This window comes from Gallinula chloropus, assembly GCF_964237585.1.
Source record: "Gallinula chloropus genome assembly, chromosome: 3".
NCBI classification, from domain to species: domain Eukaryota; kingdom Metazoa; phylum Chordata; class Aves; order Gruiformes; family Rallidae; genus Gallinula; species Gallinula chloropus.
Genome location: NC_140087.1, coordinates 97,566,676 through 97,591,944, shown reverse-complemented (window position 1 = coordinate 97,591,944; position 25,269 = coordinate 97,566,676). Strand labels below are relative to the sequence as shown.

At 39.5% G+C, this 25,269-nt stretch overlaps 1 protein-coding gene across 1 annotated transcript in view; it reads left to right on the top strand.

Annotated features, from left to right (window-relative positions):
- Nucleotides 1–25,269, top strand: part of MLIP (muscular LMNA interacting protein) — a 113,429-nt gene that overhangs the window by 38,484 nt on the left and 49,676 nt on the right. Inside the window, exons 2-5 of the mRNA XM_084262544.1 lie at nucleotides 6,782–6,940; nucleotides 8,916–9,281; nucleotides 14,628–16,250; nucleotides 21,518–21,589. Of these exons, the coding sequence (XP_084118670.1) occupies nucleotides 6,782–6,940; nucleotides 8,916–9,281; nucleotides 14,628–16,250; nucleotides 21,518–21,589 (2,220 nt within the window). The remainder of the gene's footprint in view (nucleotides 1–6,781; nucleotides 6,941–8,915; nucleotides 9,282–14,627; nucleotides 16,251–21,517; nucleotides 21,590–25,269) is intronic.

Here is a 25,269-nt window from a genome sequence, read left to right as displayed (position 1 = left end):
TAAAGCATAATTCAAGCTGCTAAAGTGAGTCCACCTTGAGTTGTGTGTAAACAAAGCAGGAAGGCAGTTCTTCAAAAATGGGCAGAAAAGCTGCAGAAGTGGGAAATTCTCAATCTTTGCTGCACCTAAATCACTACCAAGCATCAAGGGTGTGGTGAAGTCCAGATACTTCATGCAACTTTTGCAAGCTAGAGAAACACGCATAGAGAAGCACTAAAAAAAATCTGTACTTAGTCTAATCTAAGTATCAGCAGCCTAATCACAGTGCTATAATGTTGTTCATTCCCTTTTCCCTGGCGGTGTGTGTGTGTGTGTCAAGTTTGAGGCAGCACTCCTCACAACTAATATTTATCAGAACACTTTTTTATTAGCCAAGCTCTTATCATTAATAGAATGAGCCTGTTCCCGGAAACATTGGATAAGTATTCGCATGGTGCATTTAGTTACTCCTCCAGGTTTCTTGTACACTCATAGCTCCCAGCTGGGAGGACAACTCTTTGTGCAGAATCACAGAATCACAAGGTTGGAAAAGACCTTTGAAGATCATCAAGTCCAATCCATTCCCATATCCCTAAGTACCTCATCAACCCTTTTTTTTAATACATTCAGGGTAGGTGACTCAACCACATCCCTGGGCAGCCTGTTCCAGGCCCTGACAACTCTTTCAGCAAAAATATCCAATGTAAACCTGCCCTGGCACAGCTTCATGTCATCTCCCTTTGTCATCTCCCCTGTCACCTGGCTGAAGAGACTACTGCCCACCTCTCTACAACCTCCCTTCAGGTAGTGATAAGGTGGTGATAAGGTCTCCCCTCAGCCTCCTCTTCTCCAAGCTAAACATCCCCAGTTCCCTCAACCGTTCCTCATATGATTTGCCCTATGCATTTTTATGGAAGCTGCCAGCATCTGCAGTTGCTGGTGATGCTTACTTCTCCTGAAATAAATCCGAGTTATTTTCGTATGCTTGCTAACAGTTTGTTTGTTCTTTCTTCATTGACCAGTAAATTCTATGTTATATTGAAATTCCACTATGTTTAATATGTTTTACATATGCTGGATACTGGTTCATTGTTTCCACTCTTATCCTTAATACCAGCACACAGGATTGCATTCCTGTAGTGAACAATAACTGATTATTAATGATTTGTGCTTGCAGCCCTGGGGCATCAATCCTATATTTACACTTTCAAGACTTCTCCTTGTACCTTGGGAGACATCTGTTAAAATCCCCTGGTTTTCTTCAACAGTCTTCCAAATGCTTTTCTGATAGTAGGATGTATGTTTTATTAGTACTTTTTTCCCCCTAGAATCAATTAATAGTTCAATGTACAAAAATCATGGTCCATTAGAAGACACATGTGGGGTTACATACAGATATGGGCGTGATGCTGGCCATCATCTGTTCCCAAAATGTATTCTCTAGTGTGTCACCAAACTTGTTTTGTAGTGTGTCGTTGGAAGGAGAACTACTGAGGCTTGATGCTCTTGTGGAGGTAAAGCCAAGGCCATCAGTGCTCAGGTGGTGTGGTGGGGAAGCCTCATGTTCCACGGGGAGGGAACTGGTCTGGCTGAAATTCCTCTATCCTTCAACCACTCAGACATTGCAAGACGCAAAGGGACAGGTAGCTGATGGGTGAGAGTGATGTCTCAGCTCAGACAGATGTAAGGGGGGGTTTATTTCTATTCCCAGTGCTTGATTTGAAAATTATACCTGCTTGATGATCGGTGCAGCTTTTGGGAAAAGAAACTAAGGGAACATTAATGAGACTGTGCTCCAAGTTCCCCAAGTCTGCTGTGATGACAGCAGCAGCATTTTGGGACTCTGTTGCAGGGTTGAAAAGGCAAGAAAATTTTACAGGAAAAAAAAGAATAAATTTAGGTTCACTTTCAATTTCTCACTGAATAACAGAGATGGAATTATTAAAAAAAAAAAAACAGGGAAATTCTGATTCTGATTCTGTAAATGGGAATCTGTTTATGTTTAGGTGCAGATAGTTTTATGTATCTACAGACTTGGTCCAAAGTCTCCTGTTTCCCAAGGAGTCTTCTGACCATTAACGTATGTGGTAAGCAGTCCATGTGCGTGCTAAACAGCACCAGGCTTTGGGGTTTTTAAATTTACTTTTGCAATCAGCCTTCCAATTTTCAGTCTACTTTTACCAATCCTTGACTGCCTTCTATGCAAGATCAGATGGCAAGCCGGGCCTTACTATAGAAAAACCCCAAAACAAATCTGTGCAAAACTAGCAGCAATATTTCTGCATCATTTCTGATCAACCTGCATGATATAGTGAGTGCAGGACAGACAGAAGGAAATGGTGATTACCTGGAGGCAGTGTAGGTGTGGGACTGCCTAGCTGAAGGTCTGTGCATGCATGGTGGGTTGGAGAAGTTTGGTTTGTTACAAAGGCGGTTTTTTCGGTTTGGAAGATGTTGCTTCCTAGGAGATTTAGGAGACTAGAAGACATAAGGGCTTCAAGGAAATTAGTGATCCTAAAATATGATTTAGAGACCCACATTACTTTAGGGTCTAATGTTTTATGACTGTTTAGTGAAAGTGAATTTAATTAAATCAATAAAATGTAACAGGCAAGGCATTTTAGTCCCCCTTTGCAAGAGGAAATTAAAGGTTATCTTTTCTTACTTTTCACCATGCCTAGCTGCATATGTAGAGAGTGGTATGAAAGAGCAATTACAGTTGTATAGAGTTTGCTGGGCTGAAGAGCTAATTAAAATTATTGTTGAAAGAAACACTTCAGCTGAATTAGCTCTTGCATTTTGAATAATAGATGACAATTTTATACTATTATTCATTTACTCTTTCTAGAGCTTTACACATATAATTTGCCAAAGATATCTGTCTGCATATGTGTGTTTTGGTGTGTGTCGCTGTATTGAAAGAAATAACAGTGATTTGCTGAAGGTGATACAATGGGTACATCAGAGGCAGGCAAACAGCCTGGGGAAGTTCCTGGACCACAGCTGTTGGTGGGAATTTTGGCACAAACTTCATCTGGGTTGTAATTTCATCCTGGACTTTTGGAGTGAGATTTGGCTTTTCCCCTGAAGTTTCATGGATAGAAAGTTGGTGTTCAGGTGATCATCTGCTGCTGTTTGTAAAAGGCTTTAGATAAGCCAGAGCTTATTAGGTTACTGTGATAGCTATAATAAGGCTGGATATGAAGATATACTGGAGATTCTTACATCTCATTAACTGATAATTTTGTCTGTAGCAGACTAGACTTTTTTTCCTCTGTCTCAAGGAGACAATGTCTCTTTGTGGTTTGACTTTAGACTGAGCACAGAAAAGGAGTTTAAGGAGAGGTTACACAACTTGGGCCGTGTTTTTGGGTGGCCCTTCTCCCCGTCTGGGTGAGTGGCTTTCGCTGTGCTCTCTGTGTTAGAGCTATATTTATCACATAGGAATGGTGGGCATGTGAATTTGTGCTCTGACCAAAACGGCATGTCAGTCAACATGTTTCTGTGGTATGATGCACATGCTTGTTAATTTGCTATTATTTATACATGTATTTCCTTTTCTGTCCTTTAAACAAAGGAACAGGCCCAAAGGGAAGGTTGTGGTATTTCAAGAGTGATGTTTTCTCAGGGTGTCGTGTTGTTACAAAATGACTTATACTGGCAAAGTGGTAATGTGAACCAGCATATTCCATTTCACTCCAGCAATCTGTATTCCAGAAGGAAATCCTGGGAAGCAATCATTGACAATGGGACCTCAATTTAAATTACAAAACAGGCAGTATGCCGAATGCATATAGAGCACGTGAGAAGATTAAATAGATGTGTTCATTTGTCTTCGTAAGGTAACTGAGACAATAAAAATGTGCTCTACAAGTAAGGGCTGTGGAATCTCTGATAATTAAAACAATAATTAGTATAATTTAAGATACTATTCCCAGGGTAGTTGTAAATTGATGGTATTAATTATGCCACAAACCTGTTTGTCAATTGATGACATGGGAAGTCATGGAAGTCATCTAGAAAAAAGTTTCTCCTTTTGAAGGTATTCACCAAGGTATTTTGCAGCAGCCTATAGCCCCCAATGTATAGTCAAAGGTGATTTATAGTAAACCATATAATTTATATTCTTCAGAGAACTATGTAACATGAAAGGATGTAATTAAAACAAATAAATTATTTCATTTTGCATAAAGTAAATTATATATTATATACCAGAGTTCATTAGTATTAACTTGAACAGACATGGCATATGGTGTCTTTCTGCCACTGTAACTCTATTGACTCAAATGAATTACAGCAGCAGGGAATGTGTGGCATTGAATTCCTTCTACTGTTACTATTGGGTCTCGAGAAAATATGATAATCTGCATGGAAGTTTCATATATATGAATATATATTTCAATTTTAGGGTTATTCTTCTATTCTTTACCTCTACATCTCAGAGTTGCTTTTAATAGATGTAATTAAATGCTGAAAGTCCACCCTGATCATTTCTTTCAGTTCTTCAAGGATAGAAACATCAGCCAGAGAGATATAGTACATGAGTATATGAAAAAAGGTGCAAAAATTTTATCCTAAAAAAAAGAAAAAGTTTGTAATCGTTCCTTCTGCTTCACATTGTATAATTTAAATTTTAAAATGTCAGAATAACTTATTTTTTGAAATCTGTAAAATGAAAATAACCATTTAAAAGATATTTTAAAATAAGAGTAAAGATGACTGAGATAGTTGAAGCCATTAAGTGAATTTCCTACTTAGAGAGAGAGAGAGGATGAAAGCACAGCCGCAGACCTATAGGAAAGCAAAGGCCTTCTCTGGCTGGTTTCAGTGGAGACCCAAGTGCTGTGTAAGACTGTAATGGACAGTGTCAGCTGGGCAGAAATCACTAATGCCAAAATAATGTGTGCTCCTGCCTGTGTACAGGTAATGCTGCTTCTTGAAGAGCACTTTTGGGTACATCAGGTGCTTGGGTGGAGGCTGCACCCTTGGCTGCATTGTAGGGACTGGTGGCTGCTCGCTAGTGACAACATCCTTGAGCACTGATACTGCTCTGCTGACTTGTAGCAGGAGTAAGGACTAAGTGTTGAATGTGCCAGCTATTCATATTTTCAAATTTTGCTGCTGTGTTATGAAGACCAATGATCACTTGGGTACCTTGGCTTCTGTGAGAAGGACAGAGCTATGCTGTTTCTTCCTCACGCAAAATTACATCCAGAGCTCTGGGCTAACAGTGGAGCAGTTAGCAGCCACCCTTTTGCCACTGATTCAGGCCACGCATTGGGTACTCTGGTGCTTGGCGACTTGTGTGAATTGGAGGAGGGAAAGTAGGAGACCACCTTGTCTCTGCATTCTTGCCATGCACATCTCCAACTGGTTAAGTCGTCTGCAGTGTAACATAACATACTTGTGCAAGTTTGTGAATATAAAGGTCCAATTTCAGGACTGAGATGTCTGCCATTTATTCAGACTTTTCACTTTCAAGAATCAAACCACCTTATTCTTTCAGAATTGGAGGTGGACATATGGGTGTGTCTGAGAGAGCAGTGGTCATGGTATTCCCCTAAATTGTAGAGAAAACAAGTTGGCAGTGTTTGTATAAATAATCCGACTCTGTTTTGCACAAGCCCTGCAGGATATGTTTTTTAACGTCCCAGGCATGAGAAGACAGATTCATGTGAATGTATTCCATAATACCACTCTGTTCTGTAATTGCTATTTACTTATAGATGCAAAGTGCAAAGAAACATAATGAGAGCTATGGCTGTTTCACTTTAAACAAGAAGTAAACCAAATAGTTGAAGTAATTGTTCTCTATGATTCAATACTGTTCAAGGTTCTGCATATTAGAGTTCACTGAAAGTACAATTAACTGCCATAAGCTTTAAATCAGATGATAAAAGAAGGGAAAATCTATGCATTCCATAGTTTTGAATCTAAAAGAAGGATTTTTCTATGCCAACAAATAGTGGGAAAGTCAGTATATCGAGTTCAGTGGTTTGGAATGTGGTTCCCTCTATTTACCTTGCCAAGGATTTTGGAGTTCCTTTCCCTGATATCTGGCAAAATAACCAAGAGTTTATACCACGGTTTGAACTTCTTTTTCTTGTCCATTATCTCCTGTGAAGGAGATGGAAATGATCTGAGATGAAAACTTAGGAGAAATTGTCTTGTTTCTCTTCAGAGTATACATGCCCTACATATGTGGTCCTAGTATGAATGCCAAGTTGGGGAGGGAGAAATTAGAAGACAGACACAGATTTATTTGGTGTATGTGGCTGAATGGTCCAAAGAAAATAGAAAATAATCCTTTCCTTGAGTCAGAATTCATCTCAGATGTTCAGAATTAGCTGCATTTGTATTAGAAAATGTAAACAAGTTTTGCTTTCTTTTTGCGGAGTGAAGGTTCTTCCAATTTGTTATAAGTTGTTAAGCAAATACTCCAGGGGCTATATTATGGCCATATACAGTGGGATAGTTAAATTTTTTGTTCTACTAAAGCAGAGATAAACAAAGATAAAACCAGCCTTGAAATGAGTTATCTTTGGTTTTCTGTTTCTGGTATGGAAAATGGAAAGAATAACATGTTATTGAACAATATTTCTCCTGTCTGCTGTGCCACACCATTAGAATATATAGTATGATGAATACAATCAGTGCTGTCTGTTAATGAAGACCTTGATATACAATGTCTTGTTAAAAAAAAAATGACCAGTATAGTTAATAATAGACTTGTAAATTATGTAGATGAAGTAGTTAATGTTATTTCAACTCTGACAAATCAAACTAATTGTGTGTTTCGTAGGTCACTTCTCAAGAATCTGGAACCAAACCATTGACCTTCTCATTTGTACCATCCATTGGAAGACTTCCAACTCATTTTGAAGTTGTAGACATCTCTAAGTTCCTTGTGACAATTCCAGAGGAGCCAAAGGATTCAAGTAATCAAGAAATTATAAATAAGGTAAATTTTGTTTGTGCTAATTTTTTCAGTCTTTCAAAAGATAGAAAATATTGTCCCGATCATCGCTGATCTGAAACCCTTTGCTTTGAACTGTTGCCTGGATTGTGTTTCACTTTAATTACCCAGCCTACCAGGGATGCATAATCATTGTGCAAGAAAAGACTGCTATCTGCTCAACAGCCTGTTTTGCCTTTGGCAGAGTTTATATTAGAAGGAAATCCTTTCCCATCTCAATACTGTCTTCTGTCAGTCATGCAAAGACTATATTCTTGGCAGACAACGGGTGGGATTCCTTCCTGATCTTCACAGGAGCAAGAGTGGTGTGTGAGGAGTGTTGTCACATGGGAATCAACCAAGAGCTGTTCACTGGATCCTGGTTTCAGCAAATTCCAGTGCTGTGGCTTCCAGCAAAGGTGCCAATCTCTTTCATAGCTGCATAGTAAAGCATTAAGGTGAAAGCTTGCTTTTTATTTTTCAAACCTTGTCTCCACAATTTTCTGTGACAATGAAGCCAGCAGCCCAGCATTCCTGGTCCTTCTGCCTTTAGCCAGCACATAGTGTTTGTTATGCCTTTCCTGCCTCACAATGCTTAACAGACCTTATTTTATTCCATGCCACCTGAGAGGAATCTGGAACCCTCAGAATAGTGGTTATGTGGCTTTTGTACAACAGCCTCTTCCATGGGACATTGCTGGGGCTGCAATTCTTGGTGGTAATAAACTTACCACAGGAGTTCACAGTCCTCTGACCAGAACATGGTCCAGAATTTTCAGTGGCCTATCTGGCTAAAAAAGGGATTGGTCTGGGCAGGGATGTTTGAAGAGACATGCATTGGAATATTATCCTCAGGATTTTTAACTCATGAGTCACATTTCCAGCTCAGGATTGGTTTTGCTGTAAGTAGCGTCTCTCTGTGGCTCTCTGCAGGCAGAGAAAACTTTCCTAGCTGGTGATGCAGCACGGAAGTCTTCATGGCACTGATTACCCCCTTTTCTAAAATGTCTAGAACCTGAGCAATATCTTAAACATCCCCCCTCCCCCCACTAAGATAAAGAAAATAACACCTCCATAGGCATACTGGGGGTATTCCTCTTTAGGTTCAAATATTTTTTTAAAGAACTGAACTCCAGGGACTTGTAGAGCTGCCAGTGGAAATTTGCAGTTACTGTATTCCTCAGGCAGGTTTCAAATATGAGCCCCATCTACAGGCTTTGTTTTGTAGTACACAGTATTTCTGTTCTTTTACCTGATTACTCCTCCAAGAGGAATAGGAATTACCATAGCAGTTTCAATACTGAATGATTTGGTGATGCTTGTGTCAGATGCTCAGTTTGGACTACTCCTCCAGAGCATGCTTGAGAAGTTACATACCGAAAAGTAGAAATTGCACAAAATACAAAGAAGAATTGTGGTCTGTGCTGAGAATCTTGAACATACAGAAAAGCTCTCTGACCTCAGATTCTTTGTCTGCTCTCTTCAGAGAGTGCCCTGGCTTAAAGGCTTTTGTTTCTTCATTAATATGTATAGGTTTTGTCCCAGATTTGTCTGTCAGACTCCTCTGAGGAGCATTGTCTGCTCCTGTGGATCCCGCGGTCGGGGTGCCTTCCCATCGTGTCTAGTGTAGTCTGGTCTGACAGCTCATTCGGCTTGACTGCACCCTCCTTTTCGTTTCCTGTGCCAGCCCCGGGCTCAGGCCATCGTTGTGAGCAGTGTCCCCTGTTGCTCTGCGAGACGCCAGGAAGGCAGCCTTTGGAGATTCGACTGGGCGCCTGGAAGTGGGGGCCTGGAAGTGGGGGCCTGGAAGTGGGGGGGTCTCCCTGGGGAGCTGGTTTCTACTGGGTGCTCATACCCAAATTCTTCTGCACACTTTTGGTGGCATGGTGCTAGCCACCAGCACAAGCCAAAGTTACTGCATTTTTGGGGAATGCAAAAAGAATGCACCTAATTGGGATCTTTTTCCTTGTATCTTTTCCAGGCTAACGCAGTCTCTGATGAGCTGGCCTTAAAGAGCAGGGCCAGACCAGACTGTGAGTCTGCTGTCCGTACAGGCATCACCCCAACAGCTTTCCAGTCCCTGGGCTGTAACTCAAGCAAAGGAGAAATGCAGGAGAATGACCTTTTTAAGGCTGAGTTCATCCTGATTACGGATTCTGGTGATGAAGATGAAGTAGCTGCTGCCTCGAACAATGTTCATCGGCCTTCCAATGGCTACGGTCCCATCAGTGCTCAACTGTTGGCCACGTCCCACATTTGCCCTGGCACAGGGGCAGGAAAATCTGGAGATGGGCATGTTCCAGGTGCTGCACTTTGCCACAACACTGCTGATCCACAAAAAGATCAGGTAACTGGATTTTTAAATCATACAGCTAACCTTTGCTTTCTAAAGCTTTCAGGATAGAGTTTGTAAAGCAGTTTGCCCAAATTTACTCTTTAATTAGCATATTTGTTGGCCATTCCTGTAATGTTTTGACTCTAAGGAGTTATCTGAACCCTTCTGACTTACTGCCTCTCCCTGTGGCTCCGGTGTATAAATGGAGCAGGTAATGCATCCCTTAGGAGCAGGTCATCGTGACAGAAAGTTAATCAGAAGGTGTTAGATTCCCAGCTAGTCTAAATTGGCTAAAGTTGTTGAAATCAATGGAGCCTGTAGATGATTTGAATTATCAGCATCAGACTTCCCAGGCCTATTTTTTCCAAAGTAGCTGCTGCAGCCCTTTATGCTAGAGAAAGAAGCTATAAAAATCCTCTTACTCTGATCGTTAGTTAACACTGACTTTGCACTGGTGTATGGAACAAGCTAATGAAGTTGAAAGGTCTATTTTATGTTGATCTTTAGGGACACATTAATTGATTTATTCAAATTTTAAATTGCCAATAAGAGAATTCAAATAAGCGTCCTTAAAATGTTTTATTTCCTCTGACCTCAGCAGGGTTTCCATCAGTTGAAAATGCCTTTCTTCATCAGTTTAAAAAGAAGTCAAGCATGGCTGCTTTGTCTCTGAAAAAGAATAGGACTTTCTATCTTGTGTTGAAATACTTGTGCTACACAATTTTTCATCAATTTGTGCAAATTTTTGATGGAGGAAATTGTGAATGAGAAATCCAACCTGGTTTGGACTTTACAGGACTGTGAAATATTTATAACTTCCAAGAAACTCCCAGTGAAGTCAGTGAGAATTTCACCCAGTGAAGGTGTAAAGGCATAGATAAATCTGTGTAAGGGAAGCAGCTTGTGAGAGAATAATTGTCCTAGGGAAAGAAAAATTTACTTCAGCAATGTTCAGTGTGCAGGCTCTGCCAGGCTTACTTGGGTTCTTTCTTTAAAAGCTAATAGAGTAATTGGATAGATGCAGAAAAAAAACCCACATGCTATAGCTTTCCTGAGCTTTTGATGACTTGACCAGCAAACAGAGATTTGCCTGGCAAAGTAACAGAAAGCACAGATGGCACAGAAAAAGGATTTGTAGCCTGACTTTACTAGCTATTCACCTGAGTGGGAAGAGAGATAGTATGTAGTATGGGTAATGTATATCTAATCATTATTCTTAAATTGCAGTTTTTCAATACTCTAAGTACTTCCTTAGTCTTCATAAGGAAAATATGTCTAGCTAAATATCTGTAGCTGTCTTTGCAAACTCCTGCCATCACCTGAAGAATATACCCTCCTTGTTGCTAGAAACTGGACTGTTACGAATGGTATCTCTGTTAATTTGGTCTTGGTTCACAGGCTGATTTACTGTTTTCCACAGTTTCCAATGCTTCTTTCTGTCTTTCTGGCAGGCTGTGGTAGAGATTTTATTTTCACCTATCATTAATCAAGTTCTACTGAGATCAAAACATAATTGACTGGCTCCAAGATCAGATCTACATAAGCCGAATTCTCTCTCAGATAGGATTTTTTACCTTTTGGGCTCTCCATTTTTCACACTCTTTCCTTTTTCCTGTTTGATCAGCACATCTCTCAGGGCCTTGCTTGTATAATAACCACGTTTTTGTGCCCTTCCAAAACAATGTGCTTTCACCAGAACCACTACTTGCCTTGTGTTCAGCTCAGATCTGCCATTGGAAATGTGCTGAAGGCCTTCTGGGCAAGGCTCAGAACTAAAATTATGACCTCTTTGATATTTCTGGGATCATCATCTATGAGGCAACAAGATCTTTTTGAAGTTCCCTTTGTGCCAAGGTAACCTTACCACCTGTTTCAACTTCATATGCTTTTGAGAATTGGGTATCTGAGGTGCTTCTGAGATGAGAAGGTTTGAAATTGCATCACAGACCAAAGGAACACAAATCTACTTCTGTCACTCCCTTCCTCTGTGTTAATCTAATACAACTACAGAAGTGTTTTAAACCAGTAGAAAAACTGAAGAGAAAAAACCCCACCAACCAAATCCCATTGACTGATGAAAGTTTTTGTATCTCAACTACTGTCACTGATGAGGCTGCACCTGTAAAACCATGCTCAGTTTGGTGTCCCCTCATGCCCAAATTCAAAAGAGATGTGAAGAAGGGAATGAGGGCCCAGCACAAAGCTATCAAGGTGTCTGGAGGACACATGAGCTGAGGCTGGAGGGGGTTAGATTTGTTGACTCCCATCAAGAGGCAGTCAAGGAAGTATCTGGGAACAGCCCACAACTACTTGAAGGGTAGTTACAGGTCCCACACCAGGCATCATGTCTGAAAACAAACCAGGGCTGTCCTTCTACAATAAGAGCTCCCTCCTTCGTCTTCTTCTTACACCATAATTGTGGATTTCCATCCACAATATTTGCATAAGAGATAAGTGGACACCTCTTAGGTGCAAGTCCCACATCATCCACCCTGTGACTACAGTCACTCAATTCAAAATCCAGATCATGTTTGTATTATGTCAGTTTTGGGAGTGTCCCTTACCCTTACATTTGAAGCTTCTTCTTCATTTAGGTGTGGCTCCAGTTAGGTCCACCCAGACAGCATGTGTACTTGAATTAATACCTGGGTTAGCATTGATTAGATGCAAGCTAATAATACACGACACAAAATAATTACAATGATTATTATCAATACGAATTGCAATAAAGAAGCAAGTCATCCTGATAATGACAATCCTAAACCATGTAAAAGTTTGTTCAACCATCCTACTTCCATACTTCCACTATGGTCCCTACATGCTTTTGCTACACGCTTCATGTGGTCTAGTTGTTCATTAAGGTTTTGTGTTACATTCGGTATGTGAATACTGCAAGTATAATTGGATAAGTTCAAGTACCCACTCACTCAATTTTCATGCAATAACAACAAATCTAATGTCAGTCTGTTCTGTAGTGCCACTTTTGATGTAGCCTGTAGTTGCATAGTCAGTTCTTCCAACCCCATGCCCGTTGCATTAGCCAATGCTTCAATCTGTCCCATGAGGTTATATAGCATCATTCGATTCTGGAATGCTGTTATTTGAGGTGTAAAAATTGGTTCCAGAACTCATCCAACTGCTGTTCCAGTTGTTGGATTTTGCCTTTTCTTTTGATTGCCTTTGGATTCGTCCCCACAGACCTGGAATAAGAGGTTGCTTCCTATACATCTATTCTTATAGCGGTAGTTAACACTAATATGATACTAATATTGTAATACAATAGCAAAATCTTTTCAGAAGACTTGAATAATAGTTCAATTAGCTTGGCACATTAGTGTTCAGTGGTGTTCAAACTGGAAGGTGACTACAGCAAAATGTCGTTATCGTACTTGTAGGAGCACATATATCATCTGTTAGCATGAACATTTTCCTAGCTGCTCTTATTAAGTTTTAACTAATTAAAAGTCATTGCACGTCCTGCTCTTTCATTATAGAGTTTCATATTCATTCTTCATTTTCCTTTAATCTGTTGTATTTGTGAGGGAAATTTATCTATTCTGTTTTGAAATATAGAGATGCCATTCCCCAATTAGATGTATTACCATGCTGCTTTAAACTTGTTATATAATTTTGTTTCATGACATTTAACAACAATTTTTCACAATCCTTAAATATCGGCAAATTATTCTCAATTTCCAGTATTGATTCTTATTCTTAATTAGCAGCTTTTTCAACAAGAATCGTATTTTCTTAATTCAATAGAATAGATGGTACAGTGGTATGGACATTCATTTTTATATCCTATTATTTGCACTGTATACATCCATTGCCTTTCTTGAAATGGGACATTTTAACACATATGTAAAATAAGGGGAAGTTAGTGTGATTGTAAAGGCATCCTGATGGATGGTGTTTATTTCTATAAATCAAGGCATTGCCTTGGCTTTTCTGAGAGTATTTTACAGAGAGAGTATTTTACAGAGAAAGTATTTTACAGAGAAAGTATTTTACAAGTCTTGCTACTTGTTTGGCATCATTTAGTGTGAAGAGCTCGTTTGGTTTAAATTATACAGGCTAATAGATTTCTGCTGCACATATTTAGACCATATTTAACATTTTAGATATAGTTTAGCCTTTTAAAGCCTATAAGTCTTGTTCTGTCACAGCTTCTAGCATGTGATCCCACCTGAAAATCACGTTTTGTACTTATTTTTGGTTTGTGGTGTATCAATAATATATGATACAATAATAATTCCTGTCTCTTATGGGGAAGATATTTTTATTAAAACATATAATTCACAAGCTGAGCCAAAGCCATGTGCAAGCTGTGTATATATAAACGGGATGTTGTAATAGTCTTGCATAATCTTTTTTTTTTCAGGGTATCAAACAATAGATAAACAGGTGTTATATTTATATGAAGTTTGTAGGGATTAGAGTCAATTTCCCTGCTTTGAAATTGTTCAGTCAAAAGTTAGGTGGTAATTTGAAGCCTTTCAGTTTTGTGGTTGACTTAGCTCACTATTTCGTACTGATATGTTTTATTCATATTGTGTATACCCCATTTTTTAATTTCAGCATTATAATAACTTGGAAGATTTTGAAAGAATAAAACTGTATGAAAGGTTGATAATATACTTGTATGCTCTAATTAGTTTTGACAAATCCTAATTAGAATAGGCCTAAGAAAAAAGGCACTCATGAAAGAGCTCATTACTGTTTTATTAATGTATTGTAAGGCTGTGGAAAAGGGGATAAGGACTCTTATATGCCTGCAAACTGTCAAACACACTGCTCTATGAATGGCAAGAAAAGTGAAAAACAGACTGGATGTCTGATTTAAATAGTTTTGAGCAAATTTTTTCTTCTGATATCACAGTGTTGCAGAAGGTGGTGTTTGCTGAATGAGAAAATGAGTGCTTGACTTGAATCTCATTAACAGAAAGGTTACTTTCCACTGAACTGGTAAAGTGAGATGGGATGATATTGACATTTTCTCACTTTCTGTTGTGTCTGCACAATGTGAATGACATCATATGGTTCTGGACACTCATGACACAACTGTCTTGGGTTTTACTTAAAATGAAAAATACAGTAGTCCTGAACCCTGTTTGTGTTGACAAAACTGAGGTCTCATAAAAATAAAGCTACACATAACTTGTCTGCATTCAGTCATCTCCCTTGAGAGCCATATCCATCAGGCTGTATCCCTGAGTTTAAGACAGCCTTGTGCTTTTAACACACAGAGCACTACTAATGGAAACACTATATGCATGATCACAGGACAGAAATGTGGGTTGCTTTACAGTTCCACAGGTTCCACCTACATTAACATTTCTGTTTTTCTTTTTTCTCCAGTTAATTTCTACTCTTTCCACCTCTGATCATCTTTCCTCTAAACCACCTGCTGTCCACTTAATTTCTCCAACTAATCAGAAAGTAGTGTGTGGTGCCATGGTTAACCTGAATCAAGCCTCTTCGCTGGAAGACTCCCGTAACAACTCGCAGTCAGGAACTGGTTTTTTTAAGCAAGATTCGTCTCTCTACTTCCAGTCTGCTTTCCGTAATCCACCCCACTCCATGTCTAAAATATCCTCTTCTGCATCAAATAGGTGTTACTCCTCTCCTCAAGTGTCTGATAACCTACAAACACCAAGTCTCTATACCCCTGGATGTGTTTGCAAAATGGGAGACTTTACTGCATCGTCCATTCCAGCAAAGAGCCCAAGTCTTTCCCCCAATCCTCCATGTTCAGCTGAAATTCAAGGATCTTCAGCTCTAACCCCCAGTTCTTCGAAAAGATTGAATGCTTTATCTGCTGTCCCAGTACACATAATAACACATTCATTATCTCCTTCCCCTAAACCTTTGTCTCCACCCTCTCTTTATGGCTCCTCTTCAACCATATGCAGTATAAATGAGCCTTGCACACAAACATCATCTAAAGGACATTTAGCAAAGTCAGGAGTCAGATCCTCTCTGCCAACCAGACTGACCCTCTTAACGGCTATTTTGAGATCAGGCTCTTCTCAGCGGAGACCACTCTCCCCTGCTTCATGTCCCACATTTTCTCCCAGCTCCCTTGGTTCCTCAACACTCACAATAGATCAAAAGTCCAAAACAACTCCCCCAACTCCCAAGAAATCTGTTTCAAGCCCTCCTATAAAGTCAGGTTCTCCGAGTGGAGAGGAATATTGGCTTTCAGGGTGGTCTCAGCATCTGCCTTTACCCACCAAGCCTCATCCCACCCCTAGGGCGAGATCCCTTTCTCCTAAAAAACACCTTCCAGTCAGAACACTTTCTCCAGACTCCCGAAGTCCTCTGTCATCCCCTGTCTCCTCCCACACAAAATCATTTGCCTCTTCGGGTTTGCAGTCTACCTTGCTGCCTCCTTGTGTCCCAGCAGCCCCTTCCCTTTCACACCCTACCTCTCCTTCTCCAGAAGACCTACAGTATGCTGCCTCCAGGTCTGGGGCACCTCAGAAATCTGAGAGAGTGCACACTTACTCACCTATCTTTACCTGCTGCTCATACCCTTTGCTTTCTTCTATCAATTCTAGTGGCGTATTTTCTCCCACTCTAGAAAACCACTCATGTCCTTCCCCAAGTTTCCTGCATTCAGCTTCTAGATCTAAATCAGATTCATCCCAAACATCTGTTCAGGAGATAAGTGACTCTTTTCCTATTCCTTCAAGTGTCTCAAAGCAGTGGTCTCTCTCCCGGCCTCATTCTACTCCACTGTTTCCACAAACTGGTAATATTAATTCCCATCTGCTGCAGCTTAATTCTTCATTGGTGCACACAAATCATAGGTCTAATGACTCCTCTCCAAGACCTGAGAAATCTGCCACCTCACCGGTGTTAAAATGCAGATCTCCTGTCTCAGACAAGTCACCAGTCACCCTGCCATCAAGACCCAGAGAGCTGACTTCACCACAGTCTTTTTCCCCGCCTCCTGACCGTGAAAACATCAAACCCAAGGTACTCTTGGTGCATGCTTATTTTCTAATAGTTCTTTGTCCCTGTGGGGAAAATCACATCTGTGTTGCACAGTGCTGGTAAAATAAATGAGCTGTGGAAAAAATGTTTGAAAGGAACTGTTTTTCTATTGATAAAGAAGATAGCAAAGAGTAAATCCTACCATATCAAATTACCAGCAAATTGTTCTGTATTATAGTGGAAGATACTGTAGGAATCTTTTAGCATAAATATAAAATACTTTATTCACAAGTGGGAGGAGATACTACTGAAGATGGCTTTGTGTCTAGTGGCTCTGATATACATTTGGTGCACTTACTTTTGAAGCTCACTTAAAACACTTGTGTGTCAAACATAAACCATAAAAGATATTCTGTGCAACCCATGCTAGTCTAAATCCACATGTATTGCCACTGAAATTATAGAAGTATGGTGATCTTAGGTGCAGAGTCGAGCTAGAAGCAGATTAATCTGATTGATGTGACAACTGATTCCCAAGCACCCTATCCTGCCTGTCCTCCCTGTCACCAGGAGGCTGTACTCATCCCAGCCATTCTGCACCTCCTCGAGACCAGGCCAGGGACACAGCTGAGCTCAGCCTGGGTAAGAATTTATGGGTACAAGAGCCAGAGAAGGAAGACAGCACAGTCTCTTGCTTCTTTCCTTTCTTTGGTACTTCTCTCATCTTGTTGTGCTAGACAGAGGGTTAGGGAAAATAAAAAGCCAAGCCTTCTACAACATGGGCTACTGTAAATTCAAGTTTCACACTTGACGGATCAGCCACGCTCCTGGTGTTTGTCATCCACCCAAAGGCGGGAGAATCCCAGCAGAGTGAGAATAAGAATGATGGTGATTGCCACAGGAGGGTTTGGGAACCAGTTACACTTCAAACCTAAAGATAAATCTCAAGAATGAGATGGGGAAGGAAAGCTGATCAAAAAACATGTAGCAGGCAGGTGAAAGCAAAAGGAACATTTATGCAAAAAGGAAGAGCTGGTGGCAGAAGGCAACAGACCTAGAGAAGGTTTTCCAGCCTCTTTTATCTTATCCTTGCACTCTGTGCTTCCTTTGTGCCTCCTCTTGCTGATATCTGAGCTCTGCCCATCACAGAAAGGCTATCATAGTTTATTGATTTATTTGTTCACAGCACAAAATTACGGCCTGGTCTGCCAGATCAAGTTGTGTCAGATGTTTTCCTAGCAGCTTGGCCATGGCAGGGGTGACCTGAACTGCTTGGAAAATGGTAATTGAAAATGAGAGGTTTAAATCAGCACAAAGTAGTAATTGTCATGAATGGTTCTTTTAAAATCCAAATGACCCGAGAGGAATCATTGTGCCAAGCACAGCTGTACGGTGTCGCTACACCCTGTCAGTGTTACTTAATGAGACAAAAAGAGAAATGAAATTGTAGAAATTCCAAGAAAAAAGCCCCTGAGACAAAACTGGAAGGCATGACTGAGCCTGCAGATTGCAAAGCTGTTGTGATTTCTGCTAGTCAGTGCAATGAGCCCTGCGAGAGTCTCTGGAGGTAAGGAAATTCTCTGCTTGTGACACAGCTATTGCGTGGATTTATATTTGTACCCTTTCTGTCCTCCCTGCTGTCCTTTTTCTTGTTAATTCTGCTTTACCAAGTGGTATGGTGGTATTTATGGAAATGCCCCACCACCTCATTGAGACTGGAAGAGTGTCCTCCAGTTAAACAGACTTGGACCGTTAGTCTGGAGACATTTTCAGTCATGCAGACAAAGCTGGTTCCATCTGGGGACCTGGAAGATCTGAAATTTCTAAATCAAATGCAATTGGTTCAGGGCAGGAAAGGTCTCTTGTGGCTTTCAAACGTGAGGCTGAGACTTCAGTTCTAGCTAATATTAGTGTGCATTCAACACCCTGTTTTCTTCTGCTGGCAGTTGCTTCCCCATCTAGTTTATGGCACAGCTCAGTTGAACTTTGCTGATGTGTTAATTGTGCCAACATCTCTGATAACACTTCAACCACAAATCAGTATATTTCTAGAGAAAAAAAAAAAAAAGATTGAGGAGAAACAACATTAACACCCTAAGCAGCATTTAGGTCTCCAATCACCTCAACTTCAGAACTAGACAAAAAGCAGGTTGCTCCATCTGATGACTATTGATGTGTGACAAAACTGTTGCATATGTGAATGTGCTAAGTGAATATCAAGGGGAAAAAGTGCAGTATCTAGAAGTTCTTGACTTTGGCACGACTAATTTTGCAACCTTAAGACATATTAAACCAACACCTCTTACACCAGAATCTTGACACTGTATGTACTTTTCAGTATTCACATAAAACTGTTTCATTAGCCTGACTTCAAAGCAATTATTGAAAAAGGATTCTTTGATGGAGAGCTCTTCTGTGTCTGTGCCTATGCATGCACCAGTTCATGTAAATCAAACAGAAATGTGTGAGCTTATTTAACTGTTTGCATTTGTATATATGAACATGTGTGCTTTCCTATGCATTATGTATCTATGTTCACCAATGATTTAACAAAAATGGCTGTTTTGCCACAGAACAGTGTGAAGTGTGAACTGTGGGTGATCACAGGAAATAAAAACCCTCTCCCTGGACTTTTCAGACATTTTAATAGTGTCCTCATGGACCTAACACAGCAAAACAAACAGTAGGATGGAGTGGAGACAGATAAAATTGCTGATTCTACAGGAACATATTAAAATAAAGACTTCTTGCTGTTGTTTGAAAACTCTTTGCAGTGGTATCATGGGGTATCATTCCTACATATGCGGATGCATGTAGGTGTACTCAAAAAAGCTGGGGCAACATGGTGCTCAGCACAGCTACAAAGCCTACCACAAATCAGGAAAGATCGCTCATGAGGAACTCTACACTCTCATGGTTAGTCTCTGATTTTAAGCTTTGTAAGTATGTGTGTAACATACTTTGCAATGCCCTGTGGGTGCCCTGGGTGATCATTTCAGCAACAAGATTGGACATTTTCCCGAAAAGTCCCCAGGCTGATAGTTGCTTGAGCTTTCATATTAGAGTTGGTTTGTTTCTGACTGGACCATGGTGCAGGTCAGCAGACCTAACTGTCCATGGCTATTTAAAAATACTGCTATGAATCAGACTATTAAATGTACTTAGGTGTTGAAGAACAGTTTTAAGTAATGCAAAATAATATGTGCATATTCATATAGACGAGAAACTGAATTAAAACCTTTCTACTCATCTCAGACGCTGTGACCATAGTTCACAGGTTCTACAGTATCTGGAAGTGATAAAACACATTAAAACTGTATAGAAACTTTTACATTTTAGCAGTCTGATCTGTCTTTATTTAATTTATATAAAAGTACAAGTAACTTCAATGCCATCATATTATTCTTCTAGTATACAATGTCCATCTCATCCTATGTAAAAGCCCACAGGACTTTCATTTACATGTCCAGTTATATAATTTTCTTGATTGAATATCAATTATGGCAAACAAAGATACATGTTGTAGATATGCTAATTTTAATATTTGGAATGTCGGTCTTTCATCTTACTTCAGTGCACAGTATGTTACATTTTGTCTGCATGTTGATTTTCTATATTCATAAATATATCAATATATGAACCTACACATGCTTATAGCAGAGTGTTGCTGCCTAAATGTTCAAAGGGCAGGATTCAACCTGCCTGACTTTTCACATTTGAAAGTTAGATATCCAAGCACAACTTGGGTGATTCTGTTATAGCTAATGAAGATAATATGGTCCATTTACAGGATGATTTTTTTAGCTTTCTAGGTGTCTATTTTGGGATAAGATTAATTATCCTGTAGAAATTCCTATGAATATAAAAGGCATTCATTTTGACTGAGACATCCAAGATACAATCAATAGATCTCATTGAAATTCCTACCCCTCCAGAAAAAGGAAGTGTATTTCCAGCATTTCCATTCAACTTCTTTGTCAGACTGTTCATTCAATGTGATGATTGTGATCATTGACTTGAATGCCTGTCAGTCTCCAACTTCTGACTAAGAAACATGAGTAAAGTTGAAAGCAAACATTAGATTATGTATAGAAAGAATTAAAGGGTGGTGCCAGGCAATATTTCAAGAGAGGTGCAAGGGTGATATAAGTTTCTCTTATCTAAATTAAATTTTGGACCCTCTGCTCTCATAAAGACTTTTATTAGATATTAAGAAAAAAGGAAAAAAGTGACAAGAGAACAACCCAAAGTACATCACACTACACAGCCTGCTATCTCATAATCACCAGTAACCCTTGTTGCAGACAGCAGTGCACAAAAAAGCTTGAATGGATTAATAAATACCTTAATTTCTGCATGACTATAGCAGAAATAATCAATCAATAGCTTAAACCTCTATCATTGTCCAAGTTTATGTTTTTTATTAGAATGTTGCTGAAAAAGAATTTATGCTCTTATTTTTAAAAAATAAACAATTCCAGCAGTCACGTGATTAAGAATCCCAGCTCTTGAACTCACATTAGGTATAGAAGAATCTAATAAACCATTTAAAAAAAATGGAATTCAACATCTATAATTGCAAAGAAAATGTAGAAAGTATGGTTTCTAAAGAGTTCATGGTCTAAAATATGAACTGTTTGAAAAGACTCATATTTAAGGCTGATCTTAGATGTTTTATACCCAAATCCATGCATAGTTTGTATGGTTTAGATTGTCAGTTCTGTGTGTTTGGTTAGACTGTGATATGCTTGTTTTGAAATATTTGGGTGGTAGAATTTCTTATTCTGTAACATAACTTGATCTATCCACTCACATAAGCAATTCAGCACTTAAGGGTCCTAATCAGTCTCATTAAAGCAAATTATAGAAATCCTTCTGGCTTAGAGGTCCAGGATCACACCACACAGCAGCAGTTGTTGAGACATATGTACTGGCTGAAGTAGCTGTGCATTATCATATGAAAAACCTCACAGACTCTCCTGGTATCCATTTTAGGATAGTAGTCAACAGAAAGTTGTCAAAATCACAAGGGAAGTTGTAAACTAGTACAGGGAGTTCACATTCTCCTACTTCATCCCTAAAAGCAAAAGATGTGTGTGTGTTACAGAAATCTTAACAGAAACACTAGATTTTCTTTAAGAAATAGCTTTCCTGGGTAATATGTAAATATATTATTGTTGCAATGTGTCTGCAAGTCAACTGGAATCGACTTTCATTCTGTCGTACCTTTCCCTTCTCTTTCCTCTCTCTCCCTCTCCCTCTTCTACTCTGTTTTACTTCTCTTCCTGCTTTCTGGTTTACCCTTTTAGCAGTACAAGATCAAGACAAGCTACAAGGCATTTGCAGCAATCCCTACAAACACGTTACTTATGGAACAGAAGGTTAGTGTTTGCTCAAAGACATGGGAATTCCGTTGTATATTTGAGGGTGTTCAAGTCTGTGTACATATTCTGGAGATATTGCAGTATGAAAACTCTGGGAATGCTTAGGATTGTAATTCCAACCGTTCTTCAGGGTCAACCACTTCCCACTGAAGATGACCGGCTACACTGATCTGAATTTCTGCAAATAAATTAAATGCTAATAAGAAAAAAATGTATCCAAAAATAGCTGCCATTTATGGCAACATCTCAAAGTCTGTTTTGTTACTGGAAAGTGCCTGGAGCACTGCTATTCTGGGACCTACCAATCAGTAGGTAGTAAATCAATGTTCGATGGTGATGCAAATGTAACATCCCAAGATGACCATCTGTATTGTTAAACTGTGAGTACGGTCCTGTCCATTGCACTGGCCCCTGTTAACTACCATGGTCCCAAACAATTTCCCTGAGCCCTTCAACAGTCAGCATGGGTCCATTCCCAGTATGCATTTGGGGGGTAACAAACCTTTTCTGTAGAATAGGATGATAGATCCAAAGAAGAGTCTTTATTACCAAAGTCACAGCCAACAAAGGCTGAGTTCTATAGTAATTATTTAGGTAATGCAGCTTTGGAAGTCAATTGAAAATTGACCCATGAAGGGTTCAAAGTACTCATGGATGTCTATTTTTATTTTTTTCCAAAAAAAATTGGTTTTGCACAAAAGAATAGCCCACTAAGTTTAGCAAATAACTTTCTATAATGAGAATGAGCTGGGGGTCTTATATGTTTAAAGGCATGTTTAATCACTCTGACGGCCGGATCACAGTTTTATCAGAAAAATTTTCTGTCCAGGACCAGGTTCAGGAACTCAGCCTCTGATTAATTTCTGTAAGATTAAGCATTCCTAACTACACATTTAAATATGTATTCATATGCATTCATCTGATTTCACTAGAAATTGGAAGGGGTTTAAGACATCAGAGAGAGTGAATTTAACTGTGCAAAAATTTTGAAGATTATAATTTTGTCCTTGAAATATTACTGATTGTGATCTAGTAGTTATCTGTTATTGCTATAATAGGATATTGTTTAAAAAAAGGGGACATTCCTTTCCTTTCTAATGTTCTTTTAATATTGAATGATTTTTTAATCATTTGCATAAAACCTGGTCCTTCCTTTATGTAAATCTCCAAGACACTAATGAAGATTATGTCTCCTTAAACATGCAATGAGGTCCAATACAAATCGCTCTGTAGAGGAAAATAGCTGATGCAGGGGATTCTATGCCCCTAAAGAAGGTATTTTGGGAGGTTTTTGTTTGGGCAGAGTGCCTGTTAGTGGCTGGAAGCATTTGGTGGAAATGACACTTTACGGTTGATTTCGTGTGAAAGACATCCAGCTTGTGCAGTCTACCACTGCACCACTCTGCAAACCAAGATCTGGAGCAGGGCAATCACTCTAAGAGCACACTCTTGATGTGAACTAGTGGGTTAATGTCAGCTATGTATCTCACTGATGCTCTCTAGGGCATTGACTCATGACCTGCATGCTACTTATCCCTGATACACAAAACTGAATCGTACAATATAATGCCAGTATCTGTAGAAAAAGCAATGATTCAAAAGATATCTTAGATAGAGACTTTTGGTTATGCACTGCTTTATTGAAAATGTTAGCCTTGTATCCTTCAGTATTGAAAGTGCAGTCATCTAAAACTAATAAGAAATCAATTTTCTGGTACAGAATTTGCCTTCAGGAGAAGCTCTTGACTAATTTATTTTGTAAACTGTATCTTTTTACATTACCTGACTATGTGCTTTCTTTCATCTTGTGAATTATGGACCATAATCTGCTATTGTTCATAGAATCTTAGAATCATAAAATCATAGAACCATAGAATGATTCGGTGATTTGGGTTAGAAGGGAATTTAAATATCATTCCAACCCCGCTGCCATGGTCAGGGACACCTTCTACTAGACCAGGTTGCCCAAAGCCCCATCAAGCTTGCCTTGAACACTGACAGGAAGGGGGCATCCACAGCTTCTCTGGACAATCCATTCAAATGCCTCACAATCCGCATAATCAAGAATATTTTTCCTAATACCTAGTCTAAATCTATCCTCATTCAGCTTAAACCCATTGCCTCTTGTCCTGTCACTACATGTTCTTAGAAACAGTCCATTTCCTGCTTTCTTGTAGACCCCCTTCTGGTACTGGAAGGCTGCTATAAGGTCTTCCCAAAGCCTTCTCTTCTCCAAGCTGAACAACCCCAATTCTCTCAGCCTGTCCTCATAAGAGATGTGCTTCAGCGCATCTGAGCATCTTCGTATCCCCTCTCTGGACTCTCTCTAACATCTCAATGTCCTTCTTATGTTGGGAGCCCCAGATCTGGAGGCAGTATTCCAGGTGGGGTCTCATGTGAGTGGAGGGGCAGAATCTCCTCCCTTGAGCTGCTGGCCATGCTTCATTTGATGCAGCTCAAGATATGGTTGGCTTTCTGGACTGGAAGTATACATTGCTGGCTCATGTTAATCTTCTCATCAACTAACGTTCCCAAGTCCTCCTTCTCGGGGTTGCTCTCAATCCATTCTCCTCTCAGCCTATAGTTGTGCCTGGAATTGTCTCAACCCTTGTGCAGGATCTTGCACCTTGGCTTTGTTGAGCTTCATGCGGTTTGCATGGGCCCACCTCTCAATCCTGTCAAGGTCCCTCTGGATGGCATCCCTTCCCTCCAGTGTGTTGAGTGCATCACACAGCTTGGTGTCATTGATCCGTACCAGAAGCTCCTAAATGCTCCTAAACTAGTTCTGTTGCATTAATTGATGTGCATTTGGAGTATGGATCTTAAAGGAGAAAGGATCACATAGCACACACTGGCCCCATTTTACCAAGCCCTAATAGCCAAGTATTCTCCTCAGAAATATTAGGAAGGGAACCAGGAAGGAACTCATGCCATATTGTAGCTCAATGATAGTAATTATATTGCTCACATTTTATGCACTGGATTGAAAAATCAGAATCTCAAGACAATAATATTTTAACTTCATAAGTGATGTTTTATTAACATTAAGGTATTATTTATGTGGAGAAGTTTTTGAGTGGCTTTTTTATCAAGGAAGGAAGGCGTGTAATATAGGCAAAACACGGATATTCTGAGTTGAATGCATGAGTAGGACTACACCATCTGTCTAACGGGCTAAAAAAGTGTTTGGCTATGCGATTGAACTGGAAATGCACATTCTCAGAAGTCAATTTTTTTCCACTGTGTGAGTAATTATGTTGCTTAATTTAGGTGGTCATGAGAAATAAGATTATTTAGAACTGTGATGTAGATCATCCTAGTGACAACTCATGTGCAGTATTAATTAGATCCCATGACAGAAAACTGCAATTGATGTCATGTAAAGTACAATGCTTTGTCTTCATCTATATTGTCTCCTTGTGTCTAACTTTCTTTCTCAAGTCATTTTTTCTTTTCTGTGTGCATAGATGCTTTAACTTCAGTCAGCATTTCTCAACTACTTCTTATGCAGCCATTAGGATGCCATCATCTTAATGTTTTTTTTTAGAACATGTTCTTATACTCTAGTACTCTTACTCAGAAAGTGAGGTGTTCAAATCTGTGCTCATTAGCAGAGAATTTAAGGCTTGTTAACTATATGTGTGTATAATTTAGCAACCCCAGAAGTGATTTCGGCT